The sequence below is a fragment of the Diprion similis genome, chromosome 10 (genome assembly GCF_021155765.1).
Source record: "Diprion similis isolate iyDipSimi1 chromosome 10, iyDipSimi1.1, whole genome shotgun sequence".
In the NCBI taxonomy this organism is placed as follows: domain Eukaryota; kingdom Metazoa; phylum Arthropoda; class Insecta; order Hymenoptera; family Diprionidae; genus Diprion; species Diprion similis.
Genome location: NC_060114.1, coordinates 1,901,918 through 1,916,149, shown reverse-complemented (window position 1 = coordinate 1,916,149; position 14,232 = coordinate 1,901,918). Strand labels below are relative to the sequence as shown.

Genomic DNA, 14,232 nt, shown 5'->3' with positions numbered 1-14,232 from the left:
GTCATTTTTCAACGACTATTATCAAAGCCTTCGAATCACTCATGTGAAATGTTGCACTCGGCACTATTCTACATGCAATGATGAGCAAAAAATTTGAAACCTCTTCTGTTTTATGCAAGAATAGCGCCGAAAAATATATTCCTGCATGAATGGTTAAGAGACATGAAGGTGTTTCATGCCAAGTATATCAGAAGAAAAATTCACGTGCAAGACGCAGTCTCTTTACCGCGAAGATAAGCCTTTGGCCTACATGGCGGAAATATTATCACGTTTCTCCGAGAGCCGAAATATACCAAATGTAATATTTCCAACTTCTTCGAAATCGTCAGTTGAATTAGGAATTTTCGTCCTCTCCTTCAGACTAGATAGTACCGTGCATCGGGCTCAGCTACACTAACCTCGCACTTGGCTCGTGCGCTCGGTCCCCTCTGCGCCGTGATTGGTGAACTTCAAACGGCTCTAACTCAAAAACCATTGCTTTGAAAAAAAAATTGTCAGGAGTAATTTTAGTCTTATTTTTTTGCAAAGAATTCGTCAGTGCTCGGTGGTCCGCGCGTACTGGGTCACCTTGTATGTGATATACTCTTGACGTATATAGATATAGAATACCAAGTGATAAACGGGTTTGTCTGCCTTGCTATATTTGAGCCGTGGTGTACGCTTTTTCTATCAGTAAAAGTGACACAGAAAGTCGCTCGAGTCATAATTTTTAATCATCCAACTGGGTTGTCAGCAATTGGTCTCAAAGCAAATCAAAATACGTCTAAAAAAGTGACCAATTGCATGCTCTCGGTAGGAGCAACTGGCTGCAACTACTCGTGATGAAAAGAGACCCATAAGCCAAGGCTCGACACACAGACGCATCCATGTATTCACACGCGATCCAATTTCTTCTTTGTATAATTAGTGTTTTTCCGAAATTATGACCGACGTTGGTTTCCAAAAGGCAATCTTACAACTTTACAAAAATTGGTGTAAATACGGTGGCGGATTTTTTGTGTAAAAATGAAAGTTTCGCCGGAGTTGAAACACGTGGAGTAAAGCCGCAAGGTAGGGCATGTTTTATATCATTGATATATGTTAGTATATCATGTTGATCTGAAGTTAAAAAATTTGGTCGATTACTCGTTTTCTTTTAAATATATGTAAAGTTCATAGAAGTTTTTTAAATTTATTTCATGACAAGTTTTCGGGAGTGCATTACAAAGTCACAATGAACGTCAATCGCAGTCTGCTTTATTTGTTGTGTTTTGTATACACTTCTTTATACCTAGAAGAGTACACCGAAATTATTTATTTATTATTCTCAATGAGCATCTACATTTTTCACATATATGATGTGGTAGATATAACTTTTACATATTTGTATTTGCTTCAGAAAGTTATGGGGATGCGGCGATTAGATATAGTGCTATTCGTGTACGTCTATCCACTTCCGGCTAACTATTTTCGGTCCAAAATAAAATGCGACTTCGATTCTGTACGAAGTACATGACATTGCATCACATTTTCTCAGATTATAACAATATCAATGCAAGACCGAATATTCACATGTCTTGATTTCGATGTAATTAAGTTTTTGGTACTTCGAAGTAAAATTTCAGAAAATGGAAAATTACCTGTCAGTTTATGTCGTGGGGTCTCCGACGGTCAAGTTTTGTGCCACGTGACATTTATCGAGCAAAGTTCTTATTTCATAGTGCCTGATTCAGAAACGAGTTTCATCTCGGCGGTTTCGATCGATAAACTTGGATCGAAAACTCTATTCGGTGTCAACATCAAGATTTCATGAAATATATTTTTAGATAATTGAGAAAACTTGGGTAGCTTGAATCACTGCAAATAAACTCGATCGATCGAAACTTCGAGTACATGTAGCAAGATACATAGTAGTGTATCAAACATAGTCGGGTGGATTATGTCGGTTCTATACTATAGTCGGTTCTAAAACAATTCTCTGCATGTCGAAGTTATCAAAATGGAATAACAAGGCGCGTTCTGGATATAAATTCCCCACTGAAGCTGACTTTATCAATTATCGGAAAGAATTCCTCCGCATGGCGCTTTACCTTACCGTCGTTTTTGTAATTATCAGATAAAATGATACAGATTCGAGTTTCTTTTTACCTTCATCAGTAAAAAATTACGAACTCCACCTTTACCACAGTACCAAAACGTATTGAGCAAGATCGAGGCATAACCGAGCGCAGACGCGAACCTACATACACGCAAAGTTTGGCAAGAGTCAGCTTCTAGAAGGTTCTTCCATCATGAGTCAACATCGAGAAGGTTCTTCTATCCCTTCGATGATCAGCGAAGGGAGTAAGACGTTGGGAGACTTGCAATTACGAGTTCTCCGAATTTTGCTTGCAAAGCAATTGTTACGGTTAACCTTGGAGCTGTGGAAATATACCGTTCGAGAAAGTGGAATGGGCAATTAAATACGAGCTGTGCAAGGCTCGCAGGGTGGACGTGCAAGAGGAACAAAAACGAGATTGGCTGTTTAAAATTGTCCCCAAAGATCAAATCATCGATTTGCTGGACTTGGGCTGTCCATCGCTTTGAACCATGCAAGAAAATTTGACTGTGCGTGTACGATGTGACGAGCACATAATACCCAACGCAAACTGTGCAGCTCAAAATGTCGTGTTACTTCAAAATTGGTTACTGAATCACCATGTTGTACGGATGGCAATAGTGAGCGATTTATGCTACTGCGCAGAAGCATTTACAAGAACGATCCCGCATTCTTGGTGACAATATCATCCTGATTACGATACTGTTGAATAAAAATAAAATTATTGTATTAACTTTATAAAGTAATTTCGGCTGTAGCCTCAAAAATTTATCTGAAAAAACCGTTTTTTTTTTTAATATTCATGAATTTATTTCACACCTTTACCTTAGTTCTAAAAATAAGAATTTTTAAGCAGCTTGATTCGAAAAACCTACCTTAAACTGTGTTTAATCTGTCGATCGTTACATCTGAGTTGGCAAAGAGTTCTCAGTACTAATCATAAAATTAAGAATGTCACATGGTTGGATATCACGACGGCGGGAATAAAATGTGGGTTGGGATACGCTGGCATCCGGGATAGTAAAAAATAAATCTCAAAACTATTAATTGTGTATTATCACGGTGGTTGATATCACACTGGTTTTGCATCTCACAAACGGTTTTTGATCACGAGAGAAGAATGTCACGTGGTTAATATCGTGGAAAAAGAATGTGGTGCGGTTGATAACACACCCGCATCCGGGTTGGTAATAAACAATACTTAGAACTCTTAATTTTGAAATGTAGAGTGTTTAATACACACCGGTAACCGCTCAAGGTTAACCAGAAAATTTTTGAGATGCGTGGGCTGATCGCACGAGGAACAGAAGGGTTTTAGTCTCCGCTACACCGCAACTGTCGGTAGGGGGGATGATAGCGAAACTTATGGTCAAGCCACGTGATTTTGACCTTCAGTCGATAAAATTGCCGGTGAGTCAGCACGATTTTGATCTTCAGCTGATAAAACTGTCGGTAATGTTGAACCTTCGGTCGATAAATAGATAGTGCAATTTTAATCTTCGGTCCGTACAGCGGACTGTGACGTTATCACGGAGAAAGGTTTGAATCTAAGGAAGATGTCGATAAGTGCCGATAACAGGAATCTGTGCGCAGAACCGGCGTTGTATTCCTACTCCCAAATTTGGAGAATTTGTTGTTGCAATCTTGCCAACGTCTTACTCCCCTCGCTGATCATGAGAGGGACGAAAGAATCTTCTCGATGCTGGCTCACGGTGAAAAAACCTTTTTGACGCTGACTCTTGCCGAATTCCGCATGTAAGTGCGTTGCACCCGTGCTCGGTAATGCCTCGATCTTGCTCGATACGTGTTAACACTATGGTAAGTGTAAAGCGCGGGATTTTTGCCTAATGAAGATAAAAAGCAACGCAAATTTTGTACCATGATTATAAAAACGATGGCAACATATGATACTGGTCAAGGTAGAGCACAGGATTTTTTACCGATGAAGGTGAAAAGTAACACGAATCTAGATAATTTTATGCGTTCTAGAAAGAGGTTCATGTCCGGGCTTTGTGCCAGCTGTGCTGGTAATGTGCGGATTTGTATCCACAGCTCTCCTTGCTGTTCTACTTATCAATGTCTACAAAAAGTAGTGCGATCGCCCAAATGCACCTCTGGTGCAAAAACCTTGCACCAAATACATCAAAGACTAATTAACGAAAATTCACTTTCCAACTTAGAAACTAATAAAATAACAGTGTACATTCAAATAAGTACCAGCAACAATATCCTCACAAAAAAAATATAGAAATCAAAATCCTTACTGCCAAGTACATATCTTTTTTGCAAAAATAAGAAATTAACACCAAAATTTTATAATCCGGGATGAAATGAAGAATTCGGAATTCGGTGCACGTCGATCGTTATGCCCAAAATGGATAGACACACCTTTGGAGCAAATAAATATAAAATTTTATACTTTCATTTGCTTTGTATGCTGTCAGGCTATCGAGTTAGTGCGGCGAGTATACCATGTGCGAGTATAGCGCAGCAGTTTTAGTGCGTTTTCGCGAAAACCAGCCGACCGACCCAACGAAGTGCCAGCTGCTAGGTACCTACCACGGTTAGTGTGATAGGTATGTACTTTAATTCATCCATTTCCTAAATTAACGTAGATCCGATTTTGAATCCAATCTGATGTCATAATTAAAAAGGACAGTAAATTTCAATATAAACCACCATGGTTAATATTTTATTGTAAATTAGTTGAATTCGAAAAACTACTTCCGAAAATTTCATATTTCAACTATGTCAATTCTAGAGAAGCCAACAAGTTGACAAACAAACGTGAAGAGAGGAAATGAACTTACGTGCGTACGTAAGAACTTAGTTTTTAAACACTTATAAACATAAATTACGCGATTCACCTCTGAGCACTAGGAGTTCGACGAGGGATTGCAAGTATATTTGTAGTCCGTAGGACTTGAAAGTACTACTTTATTCCCTATCTAGACGCACCGCAAAGTGAAGAAATATATAATTATACCTTTGGTTTCTAGGGTGGAAAGTATGCGATTGCCGCAAACGAGTGCGGAGTTTGCAGCGCAAGCCAAGGTGAGAGCTTCAAACTCTGTACAAATGAGAGATAGTCTATCCACCTGCGATAGGTAGACAGCCGGTCATGGTATCTGTTACCCCCAGGGCAAGGTGACCGAACATACATTTCTAATTTAGGTTAGCGATAGCTTAAGTAATTTACGGATCAATGGTAGGGATCCGCTAACTCGAGTGCGCGCAAAATGTGAGATCAGCGAGCGGATGAAATTCGTAGACTGTTTGGCTATCCAAATGTCAATTTACATAACCTCAAACAATTATAGTGATTGAGGAAATCTGGATACTCCGAAAATAATGTAATTATTATAATATAATGTAATTGTAGTTTTTGTAATGCATGCACGATTTTCACGTTATTTTACCCATTAAGCGGGTCTTAAGTGACTGTTTTCAGACCAGCGGGTGAAAAATTCAAAAAAATTAAAAACATTCGTTATGCTAAGCAGCCGGCATTTGAAAAAAATTTTTTTTTGCTTATGCCTTTATGGCAGCATAAAAAAATGAAAACGCCCGCTAAAATATTTCTCAATATTTTCAAGAAAATTATTAATAATTGAGATAAAATACAATTGCACATTTCTTTTATTTTCTTAATAAAACTGGTAAACAAATATCTATCCGATGAAAGGTTAATGAGAGACGAGGGCAGATGAATATTAGGTTGAGAAAAATTATTGTAGTTTTATTTGGAAAGGTAACTAGTATTCAACAAAGTTTTACAGAGATCGCGGCGTGACTAGACAGGTGAAAAGATTTTGTGAGAGTAAGAGAAAAACGAAAAAGGTCTCTGTGCACTCAGCTGAAGTGACATCAGAACTACGATGATCAGTGCATCAGCTGTCCGTCGTTGCTTCGAAACTACCCACTCTTTTTCTTTACAATAAACGAAATTCTTTCAAATAATCTAATAAGTACGTGGCTGCCGTGTCAGAAAGTGGCCACATCAGGCCGGCTTAATATGCTATAAAAAACCCAACAATCCAACAAAACGAAATTGCAGGATGACAAGTTGTAGAAACGAACTATTAAGTATTGGCACTTATGGAAACGAACTTGTAGAAAGGATACCCTCTCGGTTCGGCTACACTTGGGCAAGGTTTTCTGCCGTATTCCTTGTCCTTTGTATGAATGCGGGTGTTTTTATTCAACATCTTAAGACGGCTGCAGACGTATAATGATGGTTACTAATCCATCCCTATCTCAGCCCGCACAAGCTAGTTTCATATGGGGACATACCCGAAAGGAATGGCGAATTTAGAAGTAATTGAAAGAAGTCGTTGTCGCCGTTGTTATTATCATTATTACGCAGATCTCAAATATTTATTATAATAATCTAATACGGTATGAAAAACTTTGATTGTTAACTGACTAATGACTGATGACTGCAACAAGTCATTATAACAAGACAATTTCATTTCACTGCTTGACGCGGGATATTTTGACATGTCATTCCCTATTTCCAATAATTTTGCTACCCTGCCGTGCGGAGAATAATATTGCCGCAGTATATGATTATGCCAACCAATAGAGTTCAATTATTTTACGTATGTTCGTTCAGTCACACAGACTGCCAAGTTTCATCGTTTCTCCTCAGTACACATGTTGTTAGTGATTCTGAGAGAGCAAATTTTTTGGACACGTCGGTTACATCGGCAATGCGGATTCAGCCCACCGTCGGCCGGCCGCTAAGGGCTGAATCTGCATTGGAAACTTGTCCAACTTGTCCAAAAAAATGAGCCCTTCCAAAATCACTGACCGTGAATGTATATACATCTAATTACAGGTAATCTGCTTACTGAACCTATTGAGCAAGGCATGCGCAGTAAGTGCAAATAGAATTTTTGTGTGTTCGATGTCGCAAATGGTGAACAGTGATTTTCATAAGGTCTTATCCACAAATACCACGAAAAAACACGAATTAAGCGCATGCATTTTATCTCTTATCGGATTGTAATGGAATTTTTACCAGGTATTCTTAATTCAAAATTCGCTACATGGTAATTATTTGATAAATCTATTAATCAGACTTACGCTTTGGGACACTGTGAACACGTGTACGGTTTATCAGCCGAGTGTGTCAGAAAGTGAGCTTCTAGATTGCCCTTTTGTATAAAACTTTTACCACATTGGTCACAGGTAAAATTTCTCACACCGGAATGAATACGTTTGTGGGTAACTAAGTTTGGTTTTGTAGAAAATCTGAAACAAGAATGATGATTAAGATAGTAAAAGCCGAAAACTATTACATACAATTGAAATTTTTAAATATGATAACACATTCACGAAAATTGTTATGCACTTATGAAATGAACCTATAAAAAATATGTAGAATGTCACAGAATAGTTTTTAATTTCGAATTTATGTAATAAATCTCATCTTTCTATTTGATAGACAAGGCGAACCGCTTTAATTTTAACAACTTCATTGCGCTGATCTTACTATTGTTAAAAAATTTTGAGATAATTATTAAAAAATTAATAAATGTAAATAGCTCAATTTTACAAATTTAGAATATTCAATATTGAATTGATTGAATAGTTAAAATATAGAGTAGATTATCATCGAACGGATTCTTCGGAGTCCTGTTTTTTGTTTTTAATCCGTTTGTAATAAAATTCATGATATTAAGCTTTGTTTTACTCGAATGCTGTTCTGATTTGATTCATTTTCTGCACCGTTACTCTATGCTCTCAATTAAATCATTTCGGAATAACTAATCCTGATTGTTGGAATATTCATTCTTAAAAGGGGCGGGTGCGAACTTGAAATCACCGATTTCAAAGTCGTTTTGATGTAATAAAGTACTTCACAATAGTAGTCTAAGGTGTGCCATAGAGAAGGCGACTCTCGGCCGTTTCCGAGAAATGGCCGACTGAAAATGACCGTACCGCTCATTTACTGTTAAGGTACTTATAAAGACGCGTTGTACATCTCGAACGCGGGGATGCAAAACTCCTATACCACTCAAGAGATCAGAGTGAAACTTGGGCAGTTGATGCGTTATTTTGGCAAAAAGTGGAGCGTCTTTTAATTTTTCAAACTTCGAAAAAAAAATTTATAGATTGGTTATCACCCACAGAAATTAGTCAAATTTTTACAGTTGCACCGAATGCATCGAACTCTCCAATATGATGCCACTCGGCGATGATGAAACACACATTTTGAGCCCAGTCCCATGAGGTTTGATGGTGAAATGACGAAATGGCAGCTGATCTGGTTTTCGATTACGAAGAACACCGAAATCTCATTTTGGCGCAATTTGTTACCGACCTTTCACGCATGTCGATAATTTTTTAGCGACATTACACGCATGCATTACCGGCATGCGCGTCATATCGGTAACAAATGTCGCCAAAATGAGATTTCGGTGTTCTTCGTAATCGAAAACCAGATCAGCTGCCATTTCGTCATTTCACCATCAAATCTTATGGGACTGGGCTCAAAATGTGTGTTTCATCACCGCCGAGTGGCATCATACCGGCTAGGTCGATCCATTCAGTGCAACTGTGAAAATTCGGCCAATTTCTGTGAGTGGTAACCAATCTGTAAATTTTTTTTCATAATTCTGAAAAAGTAAAAAGATGCTCCACTTTTTGCCAAAATACCGCATTAACTGCCCAAGTTTCACTCTGATCGCTTGAGCGGTATAGGAGTTTTGCATCCCCGCGTTTTCGAGGTGTACAACGTGTCTTTATAAGCACCTTAAACCCAAAGAACGATTTATGTATGGTGTTACAACGGAAAATGTAAATTTTTTATTTTATTTTTTTTTTCAATGTGGCGCGGGTCGAATTTTGGAACTTTTCTGTTTGGAATTTGCAGGGAAAGAAGAGTAAAATGATGTCAGTATTTTTTTATAATAGCAGAAAAGTTGGTACACGCCAAAATGAATTTTTTAAAGAAAGATTCGATGATTTAAAATATCCATAAACGTCAAGATGTTTTTCATGTTTGAGAATTTTTTAGAATTTTTCGTTCGTCGCTTGGTATTTAAAAACTGCAAAAATCGAAAAAACACGTTTTTTCAGCACCAAGACCCCTCGGAATCGACGTAGGAGACTGTAGTTTGGCATAATTTTTTTTTTCAGGTTGAGAACTTTCGAAAAAATTGGTACACAAAAGTAGGTGGGGGCAGATTCACCATTCTTATTCGGTTGGACCCTTTGTATAAAAAGTAGCGATATCCCCCAAAAAAGCACCTCCGGTGCAAAAACCTTTCGTCAAGTGTACGTTAAAAATCTATTCTCATCCTTTATTGAAAAAGATTCAAATCACATACTACTGCCAAGTACATGTCTGTTAATTTACGTTAAAACCATGATTGAAACCTGATCTTTACCTTCCACATCTCTCTGGATTTACACTGCTGCCACACTAACACTGTCAGACTAACCCTGAACTTATTCAACCACAAGTGATGATTCAATATGAATGAATAATAAAGTAACTCATACGATAATGAAAATTCAGAAAGAAAAAATTAAATCAGTAAGTAGTATTTGGCGGGCCTTTTGTGAAAAATACCTTGAGAAATGAATCAAATTCTATCATTATTGGTTCATGCATGCATATGCCTCGAAAGAGGCCCGTCAAGTACCACTTACTAATTTAATTTTTTATCTGTTTTTTCAACAATGTATGAATCATTTTGTTTTTTACCTCTTCTTAACCATCATTTGTAGTTAGATAAGTTTAGGGTCAGTCTCTGAGTGCCCCAGTGTGGTGGTAACGTGATTTCAGAGAGATGTAGAAGCAAAGGGTCAAGTTTCAAACATGTTTTTATCGTGAATTAACAGATATGTACTTGGCAGTAGTATGTGATATGAATCTTTTTTGATGAAGGATGAGAATAGATTTTTATTGTACTTGGCGAAAGTTTTTTGCACCAAAGGTGTTTTTTAGAGGGATACTAAATTACTAGGAGGAATAGAAAAATTTCGTTTTTTTTGTTATTTATTTTGCGTTAACAGGCAACCATGGGTACGTCAACCCCTCCGATTTTGATCTAGTTCATATATGTTGTAGTACATCGAAAACTAAGAGACACGTATATATATTTCTTTATCTGCTAATAAACGGTTTAGAAGGTTGAAAACAACCTCCAAAGACGGAGTTTCAACAGGGTGATATCTTGATGCACTTGATGGATTTGAACGAAATCAACGCTCAAATGCTTTAAATTCAAAACATATCAGCGTTGAATCTTGATTTCTGGATGCGCCTGATGAATTTGAACGATACCAACGCTGAAAAGCTTAAAATTCAAACCATTTCAACATTGGTTTCATTGAAATCCATCAAGCGTATCAAGAAATCATCCCGTTGGGAGTCCACCTTGGTGGGCCGTTTTCACTCCTCTAAACCGTTTATTAGCAGATTGTAAGAACCTGTATGTATTTACACGACGCTGTTTGGAGGTGTATATGTGCGGCACTGGCGAGGCGTTGGGATTTGCGCTATCGGACAGTCGGTCCGCAAACGTGACAGAAGCAAGACAATATATGTAGGCTTGGCCAAGCAAATTTCTTTACATTCATTTTGATGTGATTTTAATAATTATTTACGTTATTTATTCCATCCGACGACCCTGTTGGGCTATATATATATACATATATTTTTAAACAAAGGATTAAGGACCGACTATACGACGATCGCCAAACAATAACGCCCAGATCAAATCAAAAAAGATAAGTGATCACCAAAACGGGATTTTTATTCAGAATTTTATCGTTCTTTTTAATTATTTATTATTAATTTTGTATTGCTGTCTTTTTATTTATACTTATTTATATTTTTATTTATACTTCTTTATACTTTTATTTATATTTATTTATACTTTTATTTATATTTATTTGTATTTTTATTTATACATACATCCATTTCTTTTCATATGTTTATTTTATTTCATTATTAATTTGAGACAGTATATTTTATAATTTTAACCTTACACTTTAATTTATTAAATTCGTTACAAAATAAATATTTAACCCGAAGGACTGGTCGCTTCTTGTAAAATCGAAAACCACCTTACAGTGATATGAAGCGATTCTCGAAAAACCGGTAGAAAAGCAATTGAAATCGCGAATGGTTCTTGAAAACAGAAGGTGCATGGACTTGGATTTCGACCGAAAATTGGGCGAAATCGCCTGAAATCACTAAAAATTGTTTGAAATCTCATAGTGAGGATTACTCTATATCACTGGATATCGTCGTAATTGAAACCATTTAAATTCAGTTGAAATCGCATAAAATCTAGTAAAATTATTTCATTCCTACGATTGATTATCACCTAATCTGTGACTCGATACCCTCTCGGTAGAGCAGAGTGTAAACGTGAAGTTGACTCTTAAAATTTTCCTCATCCTATGCGCTGAGCACTTTGAGAAGTTGAGTCATTGCAAGACTCTTGGAATGAAGTACGCAACACAATTTATGGAATTCTACTGCACCTTGATTGTTGGTTGTTTACCTTTTAGCACTTTTCAGATGGAAAATTAAATTTCAAGAAAATCTAAACGGTTTCAGACTGACTTCCAGCGATTTCTCAGTGATTATAACCAAACTCAAACGATTGTGGGCCATTTCTGAGTGATGTAATTAAGAGTAGTTTGCGGTTTCAGCAAGTAAATAACCTCGCGGTCATCACTCATAAGAGAAAATTGATTCTCATTCATATATGGGGGAGACCAGGGCAAAGTGGGGCACTTGAGAGAAGGGTATAAAAATGGTTGTTCGAATGACATTTTTCTATTTTTGTTTACTTATGATTGATGAAAATCTTTAACTTTAATTTTTTTCCCTTTGCAGCGAATTGAGGAACTTTGAAAGAATGCAAAAAAGGAGAATTGTTCTTATTCTTACCTGCCTCAGTTTGCCCCGATCTCCCTCATCAGGATCCCAATCAAAATAAACAACTTCTTACCTTTTGTCGCACTGGTCACATTGATATCGATTTTTCATTGTGTCCGGCAGGTGACAACGACTGTGAATGTAGAGAGCGCTTTGCTGCCTGAATGCTTTGCCACATGTTTGACAAATATGGGGCCGCTCTTCGCTATGAATTGCCTTGTGTGATTCTAATACTTTTTTATGAACGAACGATTTTCCACAATCCTCACAGCTGGAAAGATATTATTATTATTATTCAAAATATAAGCATAACAATTTGAATTAGCAATGGTTTCGGTAAGAGGTGATTCGAACAATACATTTCAGGAAATATATTTTTTTTCTGTAAGAAAAAAATTTATAAGGCTGTAGATTTTTAGTAGAATAGAAGACAGAATTCTGGAATTTTTTAATTGAGAGAGAGATAACTGCCGATACCGGGACAATCTCTTGAAACTATAAAATCAACTGCGCATGCGCTAGTTTTATCAGCTGTTCGTGTAGACTGAAAAATGTCAAAAGTTAATGCTATTGCTCTTTGAAAATTCGCTTTATTCCATTAAAATAAGAAATCTGAAATCTCTATATGTCAGGTATTAGGAAGAACAGAAGCAGGTAGGTGGGAACAGTTTATTCAATCATTTTTATTATTTCATGAATTAGGAATAACAATAAAATTGTTTTATATCCACAGGAAATACAGCCAGAGTAACTGCATCTCTGCTATTCACTGATACTTGCTCCTCCGATTCAATTCATCACACCTACAAAGATCATCACCACTTTTGTAGGTTGGCAAAAGAAATTGTAAGTTTTAGGGTTTGCTTCAATTTCAAATCGCGTGAATTGTGTCTTCTAAATAATTTTCTCGCTATCTTGTAATTTCAGGAGGTAATATTCAATTTTATGACTCTTGAAAATGAAAGACTTTGAGCCGATCGTTCAAGAAATTTGAAAATCTTATTATCTGTAACACAACTCCAAATCTTTTTTTCCTCGAATTTGGTTGGAAAAAATTTACGTACTATTACAAAATAATAGTTTAAAGTCAATGTATTCGTCCCGATCAATAAATTATTGTTACGACCATTGAATATTTTCCAATAATTATCAAATTTCATTTTACAAATTTTGTAATATGTTTGAACTAATAAATAAAGGGAGCCTAATACTAAAATCGAAAATTTAGTATTATTTGATTTATTAAAATGATTTCTGAATTTCATGTTAGTGTAGTTCAAAACAAAGAAAATCTAATCCGAAGAGTAAAACTGTGGAACGTAGATCGTATCCTGTAACACAAAATCAAAATCTTCAAAATGCGCCTTCAAGTCACAATTGGCTTCAAGGATAACTATGTGATATGAAGTATATTGTAATATGAAGTAATTCACAGTAATATGATGACATTGCCTCATCAATATGAATGACTCGATATAAAGATATTGACTCATCAGATTCAAGATTGTGTCCCTTGTTCCTTTAGAACTAATGAATATATAATTGTCAACAAAGTTCATGAAAATACTTTCTCAAATAATCTCCTAGTACTTGTTATTTAGGAACAATAGACTCAAACCTAAATCCGGTACAATGTCTTCATCATAGTGCTCCAAACATCACACTGTAACATGGATATTTGCAAATAATCCCCTTGCCGCAGGAACCATTATAAAATTCTTGGTTAGCAACTTGTGCCACTGGATCACTTTTGTGTTTCAGGTTCCATTTCCAATCTCAGGATGAGTTTTTTTTACTTCAGACAGTGCTAACATGAAAGGCAGAAATAATTGCAATAGATAGAGATTCACAAACTTTCAGTCTCAGCATAGGACCCCTTTCTGAGTAAAAATTGAATGTGGTTTTTAGCTGTCGATAAGTTGTATAATTACTCTCTGATCCAGATTCATAATAAAAAAGATAGCGAGTGAGTAAATCCTATAGTAGACCAAGTGATTATTTGTAAGGCGACGTGTAGTAGTAAGTGAATGCATTCTTTCCACTCTACTGGAGTTCAACCAGGCTCAAGCACTACTACTTATAGGGCTTGGAATACAATGGTGTAGGGAGTGATTCCTCGGTAGAATGAGTTAGCAGCAACGGTTGAGTAACAAACTTATTGCTATTGGTTCGGCCAATGTAAGATGATCGAATATTCAGACACCATGATCTGTAGTGCGTCACGTTCTTCGATTTTGCCTTAATGATG

At 36.5% G+C, this 14,232-nt stretch overlaps 1 protein-coding gene across 3 annotated transcripts in view; it reads right to left on the bottom strand.

The window, feature by feature from the left end:
- LOC124411590 (zinc finger protein 583-like) overlaps window positions 1-14,232 on the bottom strand; it is a 48,974-nt gene that overhangs the window by 8,825 nt on the left and 25,917 nt on the right. Inside the window, exons 4-5 of one of the 3 annotated variants that reach the window (XM_046890803.1) lie at window positions 12,058-12,255; window positions 7,166-7,333 (exon numbers count right to left, since the gene is read on the bottom strand). In XM_046890803.1, the coding sequence (XP_046746759.1) occupies window positions 7,166-7,333; window positions 12,058-12,255 (366 nt within the window). The remainder of the gene's footprint in view (window positions 1-7,165; window positions 7,334-12,057; window positions 12,256-14,232) is intronic. The other 2 variants (XM_046890804.1, XM_046890805.1) reach the window with 2 other exon arrangements.